Source organism: Drosophila pseudoobscura, chromosome 2 (genome assembly GCF_009870125.1).
Source record: "Drosophila pseudoobscura strain MV-25-SWS-2005 chromosome 2, UCI_Dpse_MV25, whole genome shotgun sequence".
Lineage (NCBI taxonomy): Eukaryota > Metazoa > Arthropoda > Insecta > Diptera > Drosophilidae > Drosophila > Drosophila pseudoobscura.
Window position 1 is genome coordinate 17745564 of NC_046679.1, and position 16483 is coordinate 17762046.

General features: G+C 46.4%; 6 protein-coding genes across 8 annotated transcripts; 3 read left to right on the plus strand and 3 right to left on the minus strand.

Annotated features, from left to right (window-relative positions):
- Positions 1–1878: 1878 nt before the first annotated feature.
- Positions 1879–3297, plus strand: LOC4802053 (probable RNA methyltransferase CG1239). Of its 3 annotated transcripts, none has more exons than XM_015182088.2 (3): positions 1879–2119; positions 2180–2944; positions 3003–3294. In XM_015182088.2, the coding sequence occupies exons 2-3, from the start codon at positions 2191–2193 to the stop codon at positions 3056–3058; spliced, it is 810 nt and encodes a 269-aa protein (XP_015037574.2). In that variant the 5' UTR covers positions 1879–2119; positions 2180–2190; the 3' UTR covers positions 3059–3294. The 3 variants fall into 3 exon arrangements, with proteins under 3 accessions (XP_015037574.2, XP_001359046.2, XP_033232830.1); XM_001359009.4 differs by having other exon boundaries at positions 1880–2119; positions 2180–2940; positions 3003–3297; XM_033376939.1 differs by having other exon boundaries at positions 1880–2119; positions 2183–2940; positions 3003–3297.
- LOC4802054 (CCA tRNA nucleotidyltransferase 1, mitochondrial) lies at positions 3205–4892 on the minus strand. Its single transcript, XM_001359010.4, has 2 exons — positions 3704–4892; positions 3205–3646 (listed from the first exon to the last, which is right to left on the minus strand). The coding sequence occupies exons 1-2, from the start codon at positions 4811–4813 to the stop codon at positions 3302–3304; spliced, it is 1455 nt and encodes a 484-aa protein (XP_001359047.4). The 5' UTR covers positions 4814–4892; the 3' UTR covers positions 3205–3301.
- A 195-nt stretch (positions 4893–5087) lies between these two features.
- Positions 5088–6327, plus strand: LOC4802055 (glyoxylate reductase/hydroxypyruvate reductase). Its single transcript, XM_001359011.4, has 2 exons — positions 5088–5317; positions 5379–6327. The coding sequence occupies exons 1-2, from the start codon at positions 5172–5174 to the stop codon at positions 6280–6282; spliced, it is 1050 nt and encodes a 349-aa protein (XP_001359048.4). The 5' UTR covers positions 5088–5171; the 3' UTR covers positions 6283–6327.
- Sym (symplekin scaffold protein) lies at positions 6272–10229 on the minus strand. The gene is made up of 5 exons (XM_001359012.4): positions 10047–10229; positions 9786–9979; positions 7585–9722; positions 6587–7509; positions 6272–6531 (listed from the first exon to the last, which is right to left on the minus strand). Exons 1-5 carry the CDS (start codon positions 10131–10133, stop codon positions 6361–6363), a joined length of 3513 nt encoding a protein of 1170 aa, XP_001359049.2. The 5' UTR covers positions 10134–10229; the 3' UTR covers positions 6272–6360.
- Positions 10230–10513: 284 nt separating this feature from the next.
- Positions 10514–13820, plus strand: Madm (MLF1-adaptor molecule). The gene is made up of 2 exons (XM_001359013.5): positions 10514–12253; positions 12322–13820. The coding sequence occupies exons 1-2, from the start codon at positions 11087–11089 to the stop codon at positions 13129–13131; spliced, it is 1977 nt and encodes a 658-aa protein (XP_001359050.3). The 5' UTR covers positions 10514–11086; the 3' UTR covers positions 13132–13820.
- A 309-nt stretch (positions 13821–14129) lies between these two features.
- On the minus strand, positions 14130–15867 carry Dcps (Decapping enzyme, scavenger). The gene is made up of 3 exons (XM_001359014.4): positions 15416–15867; positions 15208–15348; positions 14130–15149 (listed from the first exon to the last, which is right to left on the minus strand). Exons 1-3 carry the CDS (start codon positions 15585–15587, stop codon positions 14341–14343), a joined length of 1122 nt encoding a protein of 373 aa, XP_001359051.3. The 5' UTR covers positions 15588–15867; the 3' UTR covers positions 14130–14340.
- Between the last annotated feature and the right edge of the window lie 616 nt (positions 15868–16483).

A 16483-nucleotide genomic window follows, 5' to 3' on the forward strand; every position in this document is an offset into this window, starting at 1 on the left:
GCGCGGGCAACCCTTTGCTACCCCCGAACGACTTGAATTACCAGGGCCCTGCTGCTGGACCACGGACCCTTGGACAGCCGCAGCTCATTGCTTTGCCCATCGCGTTGTCAACTCCGGGTACTGTGCGTGGTGCGCTTGTTAGCGACGCCGCCCTACAGGGCAACGGCGTGCATATGGGTATTCAAATTTTTTCATGCCCTCCGATGGATTTGACCAAACAAATCCTTTCTAATTTCGCTTCTGCTCCGAGCCCCGAGTGCTGCGCATGTGCAGCAGATTACTGGTGGACGCTGTGCAGCTTTGGTTCCTTGCAGTCGAGCACGACAAACGGGTTTTGAATTTCATATGCCGCAGGATGCCAGTTGTCCGTGTGTGCGTGACCCATCCATCAAGGGACGTGGACGATGCGGACGGGCGGAAGCTGCAGAGGGGCAAAAACAACAAGTCATTTGAAGTTTTAATAGATGTTGCATCCTTTTGTTCAGGAAAGTAGCTAAAACTGGTTTCTAGGCAGACCAACCCTCTCCCCTGCCTTGCCGTGTCTCAAAATTCGAACTGAAATTTTATTTTAATTTTTCCTTTCACATTGGGCAAGTTCTGCCTGGGAAATGTCTTGTGCAAACCCTTTCTTTTTCTGTAAAATTTACAATTTATTTTGATAGAATTTATCTCTTGCCGCCTAATGAGCACTTTGGGTAATGGTATGTTGGGAAGGCGTTGGGAAATTAAAAGGATTTTAGAAGTCATAGCTGAAGCCACATAAACAAAGGCGTCGTATATCTACATATTCTTTACGAAGACTTCCCTCTTATAAAAATCACCCACATGTCGGACATACCCGAGTCGCTGCCAGATCATTGTTATGTTATGCGTGTGTCAACTAATGAAAAATTTAAAATTCAACCCTTGCCGGCATTATACCAGTGCCCTGTCCGAATTATCATTGGTATACTTTGCTCGCCCTTTTGCGGAGCGGGGTCAACATGCGGCGTGCGCTCTACTGGTCAGGAATACGCTTCGCCCCCGGCTACCAGAATACACATTTAACGAATATTTCAAACAATTGTCATGATTTAAAATTGCAAATTCATAAACGTATACGCATGCTTTGTTATGCAAATGTAAGAAATAAAATCGAATTACTTGAAATTTAAATTGAAGAAGAAACAAATTTGAATTGGGCGCCAACGTTCATATTGAGCTGGTCTCACTAATTATATTAAGCTTACACGTTTTCCAGCACTAGACTTCAGGGGTGCACAACATTTATTTCATCAATTCAAAAACAATTTAGTCTATGTTTTAAATATCACGATGATTGTTGGCATTTTATTGTCATCCTACAGAGACCAAAAATAGGTATAAGGAGATATATTACAAGATAAAATCATATGCATAAATATGTCTAAAAATATCAATTAAGGATCTTCATATTAAATTAACGAAATAGGGTATACAAAGGCCTTACAAAGGGTATACATGGCGACTGTTGTTTATTTTTTGTTGAACTATTTTAAATAATCCAGTTTAGTAGAATATTGATTCATTAATCGGATAAAATTATGTGGGCATGGCTAAATGTTCTGTATAGCTGGTAATATTCGATGGAATAAAGAATTGAGCAATTGGAACGATACTCGTTTGTTTATGCTACTGTTGTATGAGCAAAAGTGCCTTGTGCGTCTGCGTACAGTGGCTTCGAATAACAGTAAGTCCTGATGTCACAGGGCACTCCCAAAACCAACCGCTGATCCTCGGCTATTCCGTGCTTTCCACCTTCTTCGCATTTACAGTAAAAGTCGAGCCACAGAGCCCGCAGTTGCGATGCCGAAACGACGAAACCCGCGTCATGCGATAGTATCGATAACGCCTCGCATGTAATTTTATTTGTCCCAAGTACAACACAACAAGGCAAAACTTCCCATCTCTAAGAAAGTATAATGATATTTACAAATTCTTTGAAAAAGAAAACATCAGCGCGTACCAAACACTAATTGACTCGACGAAATTGATGTAAAGCTATAAACAGTACTCCAACATCTTCAATTCCTTGACTTGGCAATTTCCACCTTCAAAAGGCGGGCGGCCAAATAATCCCACGCTACGCACGTGTAGAATGGTAACAAACACTCAAAAAAATAAAAATATAACCACCATTTGGCTTTGTTTTAAAACTTAGTAGATTTCACCATGGAAGTGGAAAACAATAACAACACGCAGCTACCTGCAAATACACCAGAAAAGTGTCCCGAGAAGAGAAAAGCTACCTTCGATGACAAGCCACTGGAAATCAAAAGACTGAAAGAGGACTGCTCCGAGGTGGAGACTACACCTCGGCCTCCACCGCAGAGCCCAAAAAAGCGCTTGCAACTAGACGGAAAACCTCAAAACAACAGAACCAAGCGCAACAAAGATCTTAATTTCTTGTATGGTAACTACAAGCACTACTACGGGAAGCGCATACTAGATAAGGACTTCCACGACATACGCTTGGATGTGCTGGGCACTCAGCCGGAGCTTTTCCGCGACAAGCAGTTGCTCGACATCGGCTGCAATTCTGGGCATCTGTCCATTGAAATTTGCAAAAAGTTCAATGCCAAGAGTCTCGTCGGCCTGGACATTGACCGCGGTCTTGTGAAGGATGCTCAAATGACCATTAGCTCCTTGAAGCACCTGACGCCTCCAGGGTCTAGGTTTCCTTACAATGTGAAATTTTTGCATGGCAACTATGTCCTGGATGACGATGTACTACTGGAGATAGAGCGTCCCCAGTTCGATGTGATATTGTGTCTCTCAGTCACTAAGTGGATTCACCTTAACTTCTGTGATGCTGGCCTGAAGCAGGCTTTCCGCCGCATGTTCTTGCAGCTGCGGCCGGACGGAAAACTCATCCTAGAGCCTCAATCTTTTGATGGCTACAGGAGACGTAAAAAAATATCTGTAAGTGAGTGCATATTTCTCGTAAATGGTAATCATTCACTTTCAAAGTACTTCACATTTAGGAGAACATCCGAGAAAACTACAATTCCATCAAATTCCGACCAGACCAATTCCCTGAATATCTGCTCAGTCCAGAGGTGGGCTTTGCCAGTATGGAGCTAATGGGCATACCTGAACACTGCAAAACTGGATTCAAGCGACCCATTCAAATATTTAAAAAAGTGTAGTTATTTGATGCCAACCGGAATAAGCTCAAATAAAAGGTGATTGTATAGTTTCCAGAAAAGCACTTCATTAACAGGAGGATTTTAGGTAAAGCTATATACAGAAAATAAATTTAGATTATTGATTACAGATCGTGCTACTGAGTTCGTTTCTTTTTGCTTGGTGCACCTGTAGGTGGCTGTAGTTTCTCTAAAATCTGTGGAATCTTCTCCAGTAACTGACCAGAGGTTAGCTGGAAGTCGCTATCTGCCCACATAAGACGCAACAGTGATAGACCAGTGCCAATATTCTTGCCAGAAAGTCCATGATCCTTGAGTATATTGCCGTTGAGGGGGAAACTGGGGGTAGACCATGCCTTCAATTGATTGTAGAGATCCACTTTGCGGGTATACTTGAGAAGTTGCTCGACGTAATCGCGCTTGGCGTACGGCTGCAGGCATAGTTTTTGATAATCGCGTAGGGTAGTATACTCCGAGTCCACCTGGAAAACAAGCATTTTAATAAGATATCTTTAACCGGGAGTGAGCGTTGTATTTACCCTCGTTCGCTGCTGTGTAATAAACAAAGCCAGATCCCTTTCGAAAGCGGACAGCTTTAAGCGCTCGTGCAGCATCATAGCCTCTTCAACAGAGTGAAGCAACCCCGTCATGTACAAAATGGGATAGTGGGGCTTCTCAAAAATGTCCAAGGTTTCACAAAGGATTTGAAATTCGTTCAAATTGGGCTTAACAGGAAGCCCGCAATGCTGAAACAGGTTGCAGCGGTGCATCTCCAACACCAGCTCGTTTCCGTAATTTCCCACAATAATCTTTTGCAGCTCTGACCAAATTCGCTCACCGCTGATCCTTGCCAAACCTTCAGCGTTTTTCTTGATGGCGGCCAAGGTGCTGGGATCATGACTTTCTGCATCTTTTGCTATGCGTCCATAAAAGCGAAAGTAGCGCAAAATGCGCAAGTAGTCCTCATTGATTCGTATGTCAGCATCACCAACAAAAACAACGCGACGCTGCTGCAAATCATCGTAGCCATAAAAGTAGTCATAAACAGTGCCATCAAAGCCGAGGAACATAGAGTTTATAGTCAAGTCACGACGGTTCGCATCCAGTTGCCAGTCGGTAGTGAAAACGACGTCCGCGTGTCGGCCATTGGTGCGGACGTCGATGCGCAAAGTGGTAACTTCGAAGTTCTCCTTGCCATTGATCCGCGGAGTAATGGTTCCATGCTTCTCGCCCTTGGAGTTGATCATACGCACGTTTTCCTTGGTAAACATATCCTTCATCTGATCTGGCGTGGCTGTGGTCGCGAAGTCAATGTCCTTTGGCTTGATACCCATTATAATGTCGCGGACGGCTCCGCCGGCAATTCTTATCTCATAGTCATACTTCTTGAAGAGGGACACCAACGAGTCCACTTCCGGAGTAAAAATGCCATGGAACTCGGGAGTATCTACCTTCGTGAACGCAGGGTCCGCACGCATTCTCGGTGGCTTTCCAAGCTGTGAGACCATTTCGGCTGACAGCTCCTTTGGTGGAGTAGACGGCCCCATTCGACTGGCCCGTGTATTCAACCCGCGTTGATGTGAGGCAATAGCTACAGGAATAATACGTACTTGTTTGATCAGCTTTGCAATATTACGAATGCCATGCATCGAGAACTTTTTGACCGGTAACAACAAGGTTGCTATTTTTTGTTTGGCGTTTCACGATGATGTTTTGTTCGGTGTTGCCAGATAGCATAAATCAACAAAACAGCTAGATTGACAGAAATCAAAATCATGTTTACACCTGGCATTGAACGAATTTATGGGTGTAATGCATTCAATTAGATGTAGATATGTAACTAGAATATAAGAGGATAGCGAGCAGGAATTTGTGTTGAATTTTTCCCCTCTCCTTGTTTTGAAAAAAGCTAGATCTGACGAGAAAAGAGCTTAATTGACAACACTGTACCGGGCTGAAACCTGTTACTTGGTTGGCACTCTTTGTAGTTTTCAAACTTCTTTATTAATGCAACCACGATTGCTATTGACACAAAGCATAAAGCTGTTGCCGGTATTACGATTACGTGGAACAAGAACAATGAGCTCAATACCAAGAGTGTATGTGACTCGACCAGATGTTGATGCCAGCGGTCTGGAATTGCTGCGTAAGAGGTGGTCTAGTAATCTGCTGAGATAAAATTCATATTTAATTAATAGACTATTTATCTTTCAGTTGCAATGTAAGCACTTGGAAGGAAGCTCTGCCCGTGCCTCGGGAAGTACTGCTTCGTGAGGTTGCGGGTTGTGAGGCCGTTTACTGCGCTCTTACAGACAAGATCGATGCAGAGGTATTGGATGCTGCCGGCTCTCAGCTAAAGTGCGTGTCCACCATCTCAGTGGGCTATGAGCATATCGACGTAGAGGAGTGCAGGAAACGTGGCATACGAGTGGGCTTTACTCCGGATGTGCTGACCGATGCCACGGCGGAGTTGACGCTCGCGCTACTGCTGGCTACCAATCGACGTCTGTTTGAGGCGAGTAAGCAAGTCTACAACGGCGGCTGGAAGTCCTGGGCGCCCATGTGGATGTGTGGTCAGGGCCTGAAGGGGTCGCGGGTGGGGCTCTTGGGCTTTGGACGCATTGGTCAGGAGATAGCAGCGCGAATTTTTCCTTTCAAGCCAGCAGAGATAACCTACACGACCCGCACGGCTCGGCCCCAAGAGGCGGCAGCGGTGAACGGCCGTCATGTGGACTTTGACGAAATGCTGCGAAACTCCGATTTTATCGTGGCCTGCTGTGCTTTGACCCCGGAAACCAAGGAGATCTTTAACGCTGGCGCTTTTAAGAAGATGAAACCCAATTGCATTTTTATAAATACTGCGCGTGGTGGGGTTGTTGACCAAAAGGCTTTGCATGAAGCACTAGAATCCAAACGTATTCTAGCTGCCGGCTTGGATGTGACCACACCAGAGCCACTGCCTCTTGATGATCCTCTTCTTAAATTGGATAATGTGGTCATATTGCCTCATATTGGAAGCGCCGATATCGAAACACGCAAGGAAATGTCGCGCATCACTGCGAGAAATATCCTGGCTGCCCTCACAGGAGGAAAAATGGAAGCCGAAGTAACAGTCTAATATTTTTCTTATTCATTAAAGTTAAAAATCTAATCTGTATCCAAACAAAACAATTAATATTTCGCCTCGTGATACACCCTATTCCTCCCCAGGTGGCAAGGGCTGGTTAAGATCGCTAGAGACTGGTGCGGGAACGGGCAAGGGCGTCAGAGACGTCAGCACGGGCACTGTGGAAATCACGCAGATGTCTGAGGGGTCCTGCACCTCTTTTTTAATCTGATCCGCAGACATGTAGCCGCCACTTTCGTCCTGCGAATACAGATTATTAAAGAAATCTTTATGAAAGGGGAAAAATACTCTTTACCGTGATGAAGACATCTACCGCCTTTCCTGAGATGATGTCCATGATCTGCTGTGTAATCCCACTACCATTCATCGGTTCATCCTGCACGCTCTCTGCATACTCTAGCAAAGCAGGTCGCAGGTCTGGGCACTGCTGGAGCGCGTCCTGAAGTTGCGCTGGCGGAAGGTTTAATAGAATCGGCAGCGACTGTGGCTTAAGGCGCTGCACCGTCTTGAGGAACCCCTCCCAGATGACCTTCTGTCGCCAAACCTGCTTCATTATTAACCTCTGCAGCAGATTCAGCAAAAAGTTAGATAGTCGCGGATAGAGCGTTAGACTCTGGATCGTTGTTCGCATCATCAGGGTTGGCAATGGAACAACTTCCACTAGTTGCTGAAGGACGGCCATGAGTACCTCCTGCGTGTACAACTCTCGCTCGCCCAGACATAGTGACGTAGCCTTTACTATGGACTTTAGATCACAAACATTCGTATCGATGGTGTGAAGGGCCACCAGGAGATCAGTGGGCGACAGAGCCATCGTCTGATGGGCAAACTCGGCCCCAATGCCGAGCAGCCGATTGAACACCTCCTTGACAACGGCAGGATTCAATTTAATCAGTTTGGGCAACACGCTGATCAGTTCGGAGCGGGACAAACCACTCAGCACGGGTATCATAACACGCACATCCTGCAACCTTTTCTGGTAAAGGTCCCGCACTCGTCGCACCAGATCCACAGGTGGTGTCGGCACCCGCTCTGTTAGTATATAGATGATGCGGATCACAAGGGTTTCCATTCCCTTTGGGCAGTCCTCTATTAACTGTAGAAGGGTAGGATTCTCCACACCAAGCTTCTTTACGGGAATGTCCAGACTGCGCAAGATCGTGCGTTTCAGCTCCGCGGAAGTGGTCACAAAAACTTGGCATACTTTCTCAACGTAAACTATAATAAGAGGAACGAGAACGAGATTCACTTTATATGCTTATTTTGAACTAATTGTTTGAAATCCTCACTTACCTTCCGGTTTGTAGGGCAACAGCGTGAGAGCCAGGCCCAGACACACCTTGGTGGTGTCCTCGCGCCAGTCTGTCTCGGCGGTGGGCCTGCCAAAGTCCTGTGAGAAAATAGAGGACGGGGGCCTCTCCTGCTCAAGAAATTGTAGCCATTCTAGAGCAAACTCATCGATCCGTGCTGGCAGAATCTTGTGCACATGGTATAGGTCGACCAAGTGGCTCAGAGAACGGTCTCGCAGATCAGCACGTTCGTGTACAGAAAAATTGAGTAGAATTCGTATAAAGCGGTTTTTTCGCGGAGGCCTTAGTACGGCCAGATCTTTGATCAGATCCAGACCATGCTGTGAAAACTCATCGACCAGACTTAGCTGGACCAGGTCCCCCACGACATCTTCTGGTAAGATTGGCGCCTCCAGATACACACGGCGGAGGAGAATTATCTTCTCCTTATGCTCACAGCGCTCGCCAATTCCGAAAATGAGCTGATTTAACAGCTCATTGTAGGCATGATCTGGGCGATTCTCTCTCTTGACATAGGTGTGCCTGGTAAAACCCTGCAGCAGGGAGTACTCCTCGAAGAGCCAGGAGAAGGCAAGATCTATGCGCTGTTTGACGTCCTCTAGAATAAACTCCATGATTCCGTAGCGCACATTATCTGGAAATGTGGCCGCTATGACAGTTACCAGCTTGCGGCGCTTGGAAGACACTCCCCCCTTGACGCACTGCCGTTCCGAGTTCAGTATTCGCTTGACTGCATCCACCAGGAACTTTTCCTTTACGTTGCGGGGAAGGGGTTTGGTAATCTCCTGCAGCTTCAGCGTCTTGGCGCGCTCTTTCATCCGCTCAATGACAGTCTGTTCGCCCTTAGCCCTTTCCATGGTCTCGCGCAACTTCTTCGTGGCCTCTTCCTTGCGCTGCAGCTCTTCCTCGCTCAACTTGCGATCCGATTCTTCATCCACGTCCATTGGTGTGACCTGAGGAGCTTCAGAGGTAGTAGATACTTCTCGACTCTTCTTGGCTCTCATGGGTGGCTCCTTGCTGAAGGTAGCAGCGCCTGGACCCAGGCGATTTTCTGTAAGCTGCTCACCAAAGATCCGCGATATGTTGCTGACCTGCTGCTGCAGAGACATTTGTTTGATGGGCGTATACTCGGTGAGAAACTTTTGAGGGACCTCCACTGGCAGTCCAGGCAGAAACTCCACCACCAAGCTGACCACCACCTCTGGAGCGCGGAAATGTTCGGCCAGGAATTTTTCGTTGACCCTGGTGGACTTCTGTCGCTGGCGCTCTAGCTCTTCCTCGTCGAGTTCCAGTTCCCGCGTCTCCTGCTCACGCTGCTCGCTGGCGATCCGCGCTTTTTTCGCCAGACTCTGGGCCGCGTTTTCTAAAATGCGCTTTTGTCGTCGAGCCGTTTCCTGCTTATCCATCTTGGGTATTAGTTTCTGTATCTCATTGGACGTGGAACCCAAGTCCATAAGCATGCCTCGTATCGTGGCAGAGAACTCATAGGCTCCTTTGTTCTTCAGCAGCGTCTGTAGCTGCATCTTGAGGCTTTTGCGGACTGAGCTCACCTGGGAGTCGGTGAGTGTGGGCGGAAGATTTGCATTGAGCTGCTTGAAGGCCTCCACCACAGCTCCCATGAAAACGGGTCGCATTTTGGCCACTGTACACAGGCTGCTGGTACAGGCAATCAGGTTCACAGAAGATATGTGCGTTGTGCCGTGGAACTGCAGCATGATGTCGAATATGTTGGTACCCTCCTCCTGCAATTTTTGAGCGCGGATGAGCTTGCAATTTTCGGGAACGTCTACTAGGGAGAAGTCGCCTTCCCGCTTGAGGCTGTCCTCGTCGGCATAGCTCTGCAGGACTATAATGCCCTCTAGGAACTTAATAGCATTGGTACGTATGCCATCGTTTTCGTTGTCAATCAGGTCCAAAATCTGAGCCTTGATCAAGCTAAGGATATTCCATGCCTGCTCGGCGCTGTCACTGGGATCTGTGAGACTGCATAAGTACTGCAGGCCATTTTTGTATATGCTACCACAGGCCTGGATCACACGTTTGATGACTTGCGCGGAATTGTCTCTCAGCAGCATGGAGATTATATTGATCACGTATGGAAGCAGCTCCACTTTCACCTTGCTGTAAGTCAGATATTATAATGGACCACTGTTATGATATCTTCCTTGAGCTGGTGATAGTTACCAAACTTGCTCCACAAAGCAAACCACTTGCTTTCTCACGTCCATGTTCTGATCATGTGCCAACGACAGAACTGGCTCCAGGAACTCTTCGGCTAGTTCCACGCAGGAGCTTAAAACGGTTTCCTGCACTTTCACCAGTAGCTCGCATTTTGTTGTGGCAGGAGCCGCAGACAACTCGTTGCACCACTCAACCACCTGGATATACAAACATAGAGAACAATGTAAATTAGAAGCGCCGTCGGCGTAGTGAACAGTACATTACCTTGGCTCGTGCGTTGGCTGTTTTTTCATCTGTGAATAGATTGGCGGTTTCTGAGACAAACTGACTGCGCCCAATTATACTGTCCATTTTGAAAGATAATACTTAATTCGTTTAAACTTAGTGTTTAATGTATTTATTTGATTGACCCTTTCGGCACAGATGACACAAAAAGATAGAATTATATCGATATTGCACTGCTCACATTTGCGTAAGTTCCAAGCGATGTATCGATGAGCGGCAGTGCTGCGAACTCAGCTATTTTATAGCTGTTTGCTATTCAGATATTTGATTGCTAGACAAATGGGAAATCTGTAGCCTAAAATCTGCTTTTTAAAATATATATTTTGTTCTCCAACTGTGTGGTACTACATTTTAAGGCCAAATACCTATATGCCTATAAGCCCGATACGAATGACGAATGTGTCGGAAAAGACAATATGATAGACATTTAATGAAAATTAGCTTCTTGCTTTTATTAGTTGGCATCACTAATGAGCGGATGGGTGAGTATCGATAGACTCGATTGCATCGATTTACTCACATTTTTTGTGTGTTTTAAAAAGCGTGAAAAAACGCCTAAATAAACCAAACGGCCGCGTGTCAGCAAATAAGTGCAGTAAATTGATTGACGTCCGCGCTGCAGTTGAAAAATAAAGCAATCGAAGGCGCTAGGAGCCCGAAAAACGCCCCAGCAGCCGCAGCTCATTGGCAGCCAACATCCGCAGCCGAAACGCAGAGTGTTATTGAACAACGGGGAGGCGTAGAGGGAGGTGTGTGTGTGTGTGTGTGCGCGCGTGCCTGTGTGTATGTGTGTGCTTGTGAGTGGGCAGAGGTGGCGGCTGTGGAGTAGCAGCGGATGTAGTTTGGAGCACAGGCACCGCGGATACCACGAAAAGCAAACATAGACGACATCGACGAATCCGAAGAGCGAAGAGAGAGAGAGAAAACAAACATTGGGCCGCGAAACTGAAGGTTTGTTGAGGTGGAAAGCAGCAGTAGCAGCAGGCAGCAGCAGCAGCAGCATCGGTGACCGCACCCTAATGTCAAATAGTCAAGCGAATGCCGGCAGCAGCGGTAGCGCGGATGAACCGACCCTGAACCCGTCGGGATCGGCCACGTTGGTCCCCAACCTGACGACAACGAATGCATCCTCTCAAGCAACGCCAGCGTCAACAATTCCCCAGCAGCAGCAACAGCAGTCGCAGCCGCAGCCACCACCTCACATAGTGGGAGCTTCAACAGCTGATGCTGGTGGCGGGGTTGGTGTGGTCGTCGCAGGGGGAAGCGAGGGAGTCAATTTGGATTCATCGCCTAGGGAATCCGGCGACGATTCAGAGGATGAGAGCGAGATTCTGGAAGAGTCGCCGTGCGGTCGGTGGCTGAAGCGGCGCGAGGAGGTCGACCAGCGGGATGTGCCCGGGATAGATTGTGTCCATCTGGCCATGGACACGGAGGAGGGTGTCGAGGTCGTTTGGAATGAGGTGCAATATGCCAATATGCAGGAGCTTAAGTCTCAGGAGGAGAAGATGCGTCAGGTCTTTGACAATCTACTGCAGCTGGATCATCAGAATATCGTCAAGTTCCATCGCTACTGGACGGACACGCAACAGGCGGAGAGGCCGAGGGTGATTTTCATTACGGAGTACATGTCATCCGGGTCTCTAAAACAGTTCCTCAAACGCACCAAGCGCAACGCCAAGCGATTGCCGCTGGAGTCGTGGCGACGCTGGTGTACTCAGATCCTGTCCGCGCTCAGCTATTTGCATTCCTGCACGCCGCCCATCATCCATGGAAATTTAACCTGTGATAGCATTTTCATCCAGCACAATGGTCTGGTCAAGATCGGCTCCGTGGTGCCCGACGCTGTTCACTACAGCGTTCGCCGGCAGTGGGACCGCGAAAGCGCTCGAGAGCAGGAGCGTGAGCGAGGCGCGCACTATTTCCAGGCGCCGGAGTATGGAGCCGCCGAGCAGCTGACTGCCGCCCTAGACATCTATGCTTTCGGCATGTGCGCCCTAGAGATGGCAGCTCTCGAAATTCAGCCCAGCAACAGCGAATCGACTGCCATCAACGAAGAGACCATACAGCGCACAATCTGCAGCCTAGAAAGCGATCTGCAAAGGGATCTGATAGAGAAGTGTCTCAACCCCCAACCCCAGGGCCGGCCCAGCGCAAACGATCTGCTATTTCATCCACTGCTTTTTGAGGTGAGTCCTGTGGCATGCTTACTGTGGTAGTCAGTCCATCAGATTCATCCCATCTTTGACCTTTGCAGGTTCATTCTCTCAAACTTCTGACCGCCCACTGTCTGGTCTTCTCACCCGCCAACCGCACCATGTTCTCAGAGACTGCATTCGACGGACTGATGCAGCGCTACTATCAGCCAGATGTGATAATGGCCCAGCTGATGTCTGGCGGACAGGAACGTCAGTACCGACTGGCCGATGTAGCCGGAGCAGACAAGCTGGAGAAGTTTGTTGAGGACGTCAAGTATGGGGTATATCCGCTGATCACGTACAACGGCAAGAAGCCGCCCAACTTTCGCTCACGGGCAGCCTCGCCGGAACGGGCCGACTCTGTTAAGTCTGCAACCCCAGAGCCGGTGGACACGGAGTCGCGTCGCATTGTCAACATGATGTGCAGCGTGAAGATAAAGGAGGACAGCAATGACATAATAATGACAATACTTCTACGCATGGATGACAAAATGAATCGCCAGCTGACGTGTCAAGTAAACGAGAATGATACGGCGGCTGATCTCACCAGCGAACTGGTTCGTCTCGGCTTTGTTCATCTCGACGACCAAGACAAAATTGAGGTTCTACTGGAGGAGACGTTGAAGGCTGGCGTTATGAGCGATGGGGCTGGTGCCGAAAGCTCGGGAGCTGGGGTGACCACGACAGCCACCATGGCGGCACTGGAGCAGCTGGAGCGTAACTGGTCAATTTCCGATGCGGATAAGACAATGGGGAGCAGCATGTCCTCGCCAGCAACTGCTATGATGTACGTGCCACAGGATCAGCAGCAATACCAACAGCAGCAGCAGGAGGCGGACGTTGATCAATCGGGCACGACGAGCAATTGAGAGAGAGCATATGATTAGTATTCAGGGCAAGCCGGCGCTTATCGTATTGTTTTTATTATATGTATTGGGAAATTACACATTACGATTTTATTACTACGATTATTTGTTATTTTTATATATATGCCTATACCTATATATGTATATGTATATGTATGTATGTATTCGAAATAATATTTATGTATGTATGTACCATAAAAGATGTTGAACCAGGCTTCCATGCTGATGATTTCGAGACACGCCCACACACATGACACTTACGACACGCAGCAGCTAACGAGCTTAAAATATCCAAGCATTCGCTTAGCATAGCTCCGCTCAAAGGAGCGAACTCGAATCGAATTCGCAGTTCTCAAAGCTAAACACAACGCAAGTCGAAAACTAAATCCAGAAAAATAACGAAACCCCCACGTTTCAAAAGAGCGCCTTGGCGCCAACAAGATGACATCTAGAATTACATAAAATTTGATAGTTTAGCCACGCCGAGACGAGAACAAACCTAAAGGCAGTGGCGTGTATTTAACTGTATTACAAATATGATCAAATACGCAAGGCCACGAAAAAATATTAAATAAATTATTGAAATAAAAAACAAAATATATAACACAGGCAGAGCATAAAAAAAACAATACACAACAGACATAGCTACACTATTGATAAATAAAGAAGGCAAACAGCTGACTAACTCTAGACATGTTTCGCGAGCATTTCATTTCAATTAATCGAGCTGGCAATTGGACTTGATTAGCTAGCCAGTTCGTCTATGTGTTCTGATAAACAGACCAGATGTCCGAAGCTCAGAGCTTGCTTAGTAGCGTAGGTGGCCTAGTTAAGACAGTGCGCTTGAGATTCGACTAGCGATGCACAGCAACCGAAGCGTTAAATATATGTACTCAAAGTAAGTCAATTGACTTGAGATAGATGAATAATTCCACACGGCTATTTCACGTCTTGATCAGTAGCAGAATAAATTCTCCAGAAAAATTATTATACAATCCAGGAAGTGAGCAAGTGACCCAAAAATGGAATAGTTTTCTTTTTATTTTGCTTTAAATAAAGTATAAAAACTAGACTATTTTGATAGATAAAACATTAGATTTCTTTTGCAGATAAGGTAATAGCGTACCCGTAATAGGTAACGATTAAAGTGGTATGTACTTCCGAAGAAATCGTTTATTTTGCTCTTATTTCGTGGGCTTGCTTGATTTAAGCCTATGCACACGCTTGAGCAGGTACCTCGGCCTCCTTTGGCTCTGGTGTGGCCAACTTTATGCGTTTGCATTCCCTCTCTCCTGGGTCATCATCACTAAAACCTTCGATAGATGATTCCACCGCAGGCACTTTTTCCAGCTCTTTCGAGTCACTTATCGGTGCTGCTACACTGCGAACGGTTATCTTCTCCTCATACAAATCCAATAGCTTATTACCCTCATACAAGACGAAGGGTAAAGTGGCGCGCTGGTAAAAGTCTGGCAAAAGTTCCAAGTTGCTTATTACAGTGTCCAACATGTGAGATTTCTCGCACCAAATGCCTGGGGCATCGTTCCTAATGGGATTAATGTGCACATGCAGATGGTAGAACGAGGGCTGATAGTGGAAATACATTCGGAGCTGGTTGGGATTGAGGCCATATCGTTTCGAGATGGCATCCTTAGCGGACTGGCGCATATTCCGCAGCAGCGGCAGGTGGCTGCCATTCAGATCACGAAGGGATTTAATATTGTGTTTGTGAACTATACCGAGCAGGTAGAGGTTTTCTACATTCCGACCATCCCATTTTAGATCTGGCAGCAGAATGAAGCCGGTTTCTGGATCGTTATCCTCAAATACGATTCTCTCGGTTTCCTTCTTGTGTTCCAGTATGTTGTAGACCCATTCCAGAGAGAATTGGCTCAGGTTGATGTACGGAAGCGTTGTGCTTTCGTAGAGATCTGGCGTTTCTCTAATGAGATACTTCTGGCATATGGAATACTTCTCGACGTGCTTGTCTGTGGCCGGATAAATCACTGTGCTCTTAACACCTATAAAATGGGAAAATCTTGATTACGTGAGCAGCAAAGGCGACCGATTTCCACTTGCCGCATAGATCCGGACTGGGCACAACCTGAAAACTGCCGTATATGTTATTAATGAACTCCGTGTCTACCTTTAACTCCGCGCTAAAGTAACTTGGTTTTGCCGGTAACTCTTTGGACGTGGACACGTCGCTCTCCTGATACGCTGCAGAGAATAATAACTGATAGTAAAACACATTTCAGAACCGCGTCATTTACCATTTTAAACACACCATTTTTCTCAAAAACCACAATGGCATCGTCTGTCTCGGAGAGATCCGGGAAGGTGCCCAGCAATGCAATACTCTTTCGAACACTGTTGTTCTGAAGTATCCGCTTAAGTCGGAACTTTGAAATATCATAGGTCGGCGATTTCACTTCTGAATTTTCCACTTGTTCCGGCATTTGAAGATATTTTATTTTTTTATTTATTTTTTTTTTTTTTTTGAGTGTTTAAGTTACCATTCACCCGTGCGTAGCGTGGGATTATTTGGCCGCCCGCCTTTTGAAGGTGGAAATTGCCAAGTCAAAGAATTGAAGATGTTGGATTACTGTTTATAGCTTTACAGCAATTTCGTCGATGAAGTCAATTAGTGTTTGGTACGCGCTGATGTTTTCTTTTTCAAAGAATTTGTAAATACCATTATACTTCCTTAGAGATGGGAAGTTTTGCCTTGTTGTGTTGTACTTGGAACAACTAAAATTACATGCGAGGCGTTATCGATACTATCGCATGACGCGGGATTCGTCGTTTCGGCATCGCAACTGCGGACTCTGTGGCTCGACATTTACTGTAAATGCGAAGAAGGTGGAAAGCACGGAATAGCCGAGGATCAGCGGTTGTTTTTGGGAGTGCCCTGTGACATCAGAACTTACTGTTATTCGAAGCCACTGTAGGCAGACGCACAAGGCACTTTTGCTCATACAACAGTAGCATAAAGAAACGAGTATCGTTCAAATTGCTCAATTCTTTATTCCGCCGAATATTACCAGCTATACAGAACATTTAGCCATGCCCACATAATTTTATCCGATTAATGAATCAATTTTCTACTAAACTGGCTTATTTAAAATAGTTCAACAAAAAATAAACAACAGTCGCAAGTTTTAGCCTTTGTGTACCCTATTTCGTTAATTTAATATGAAGATCCTGTTTTCCGAACTGTTTTTAAACCGAAATTAATACAGAAATTTTCTCAAATTGATATTGTATAGACATATTTATGCATATGATTTTTATCTTGTATATATACATATATATCTCCTTATACCTATTCTTGGTATTTGTAGGAAGACAATAA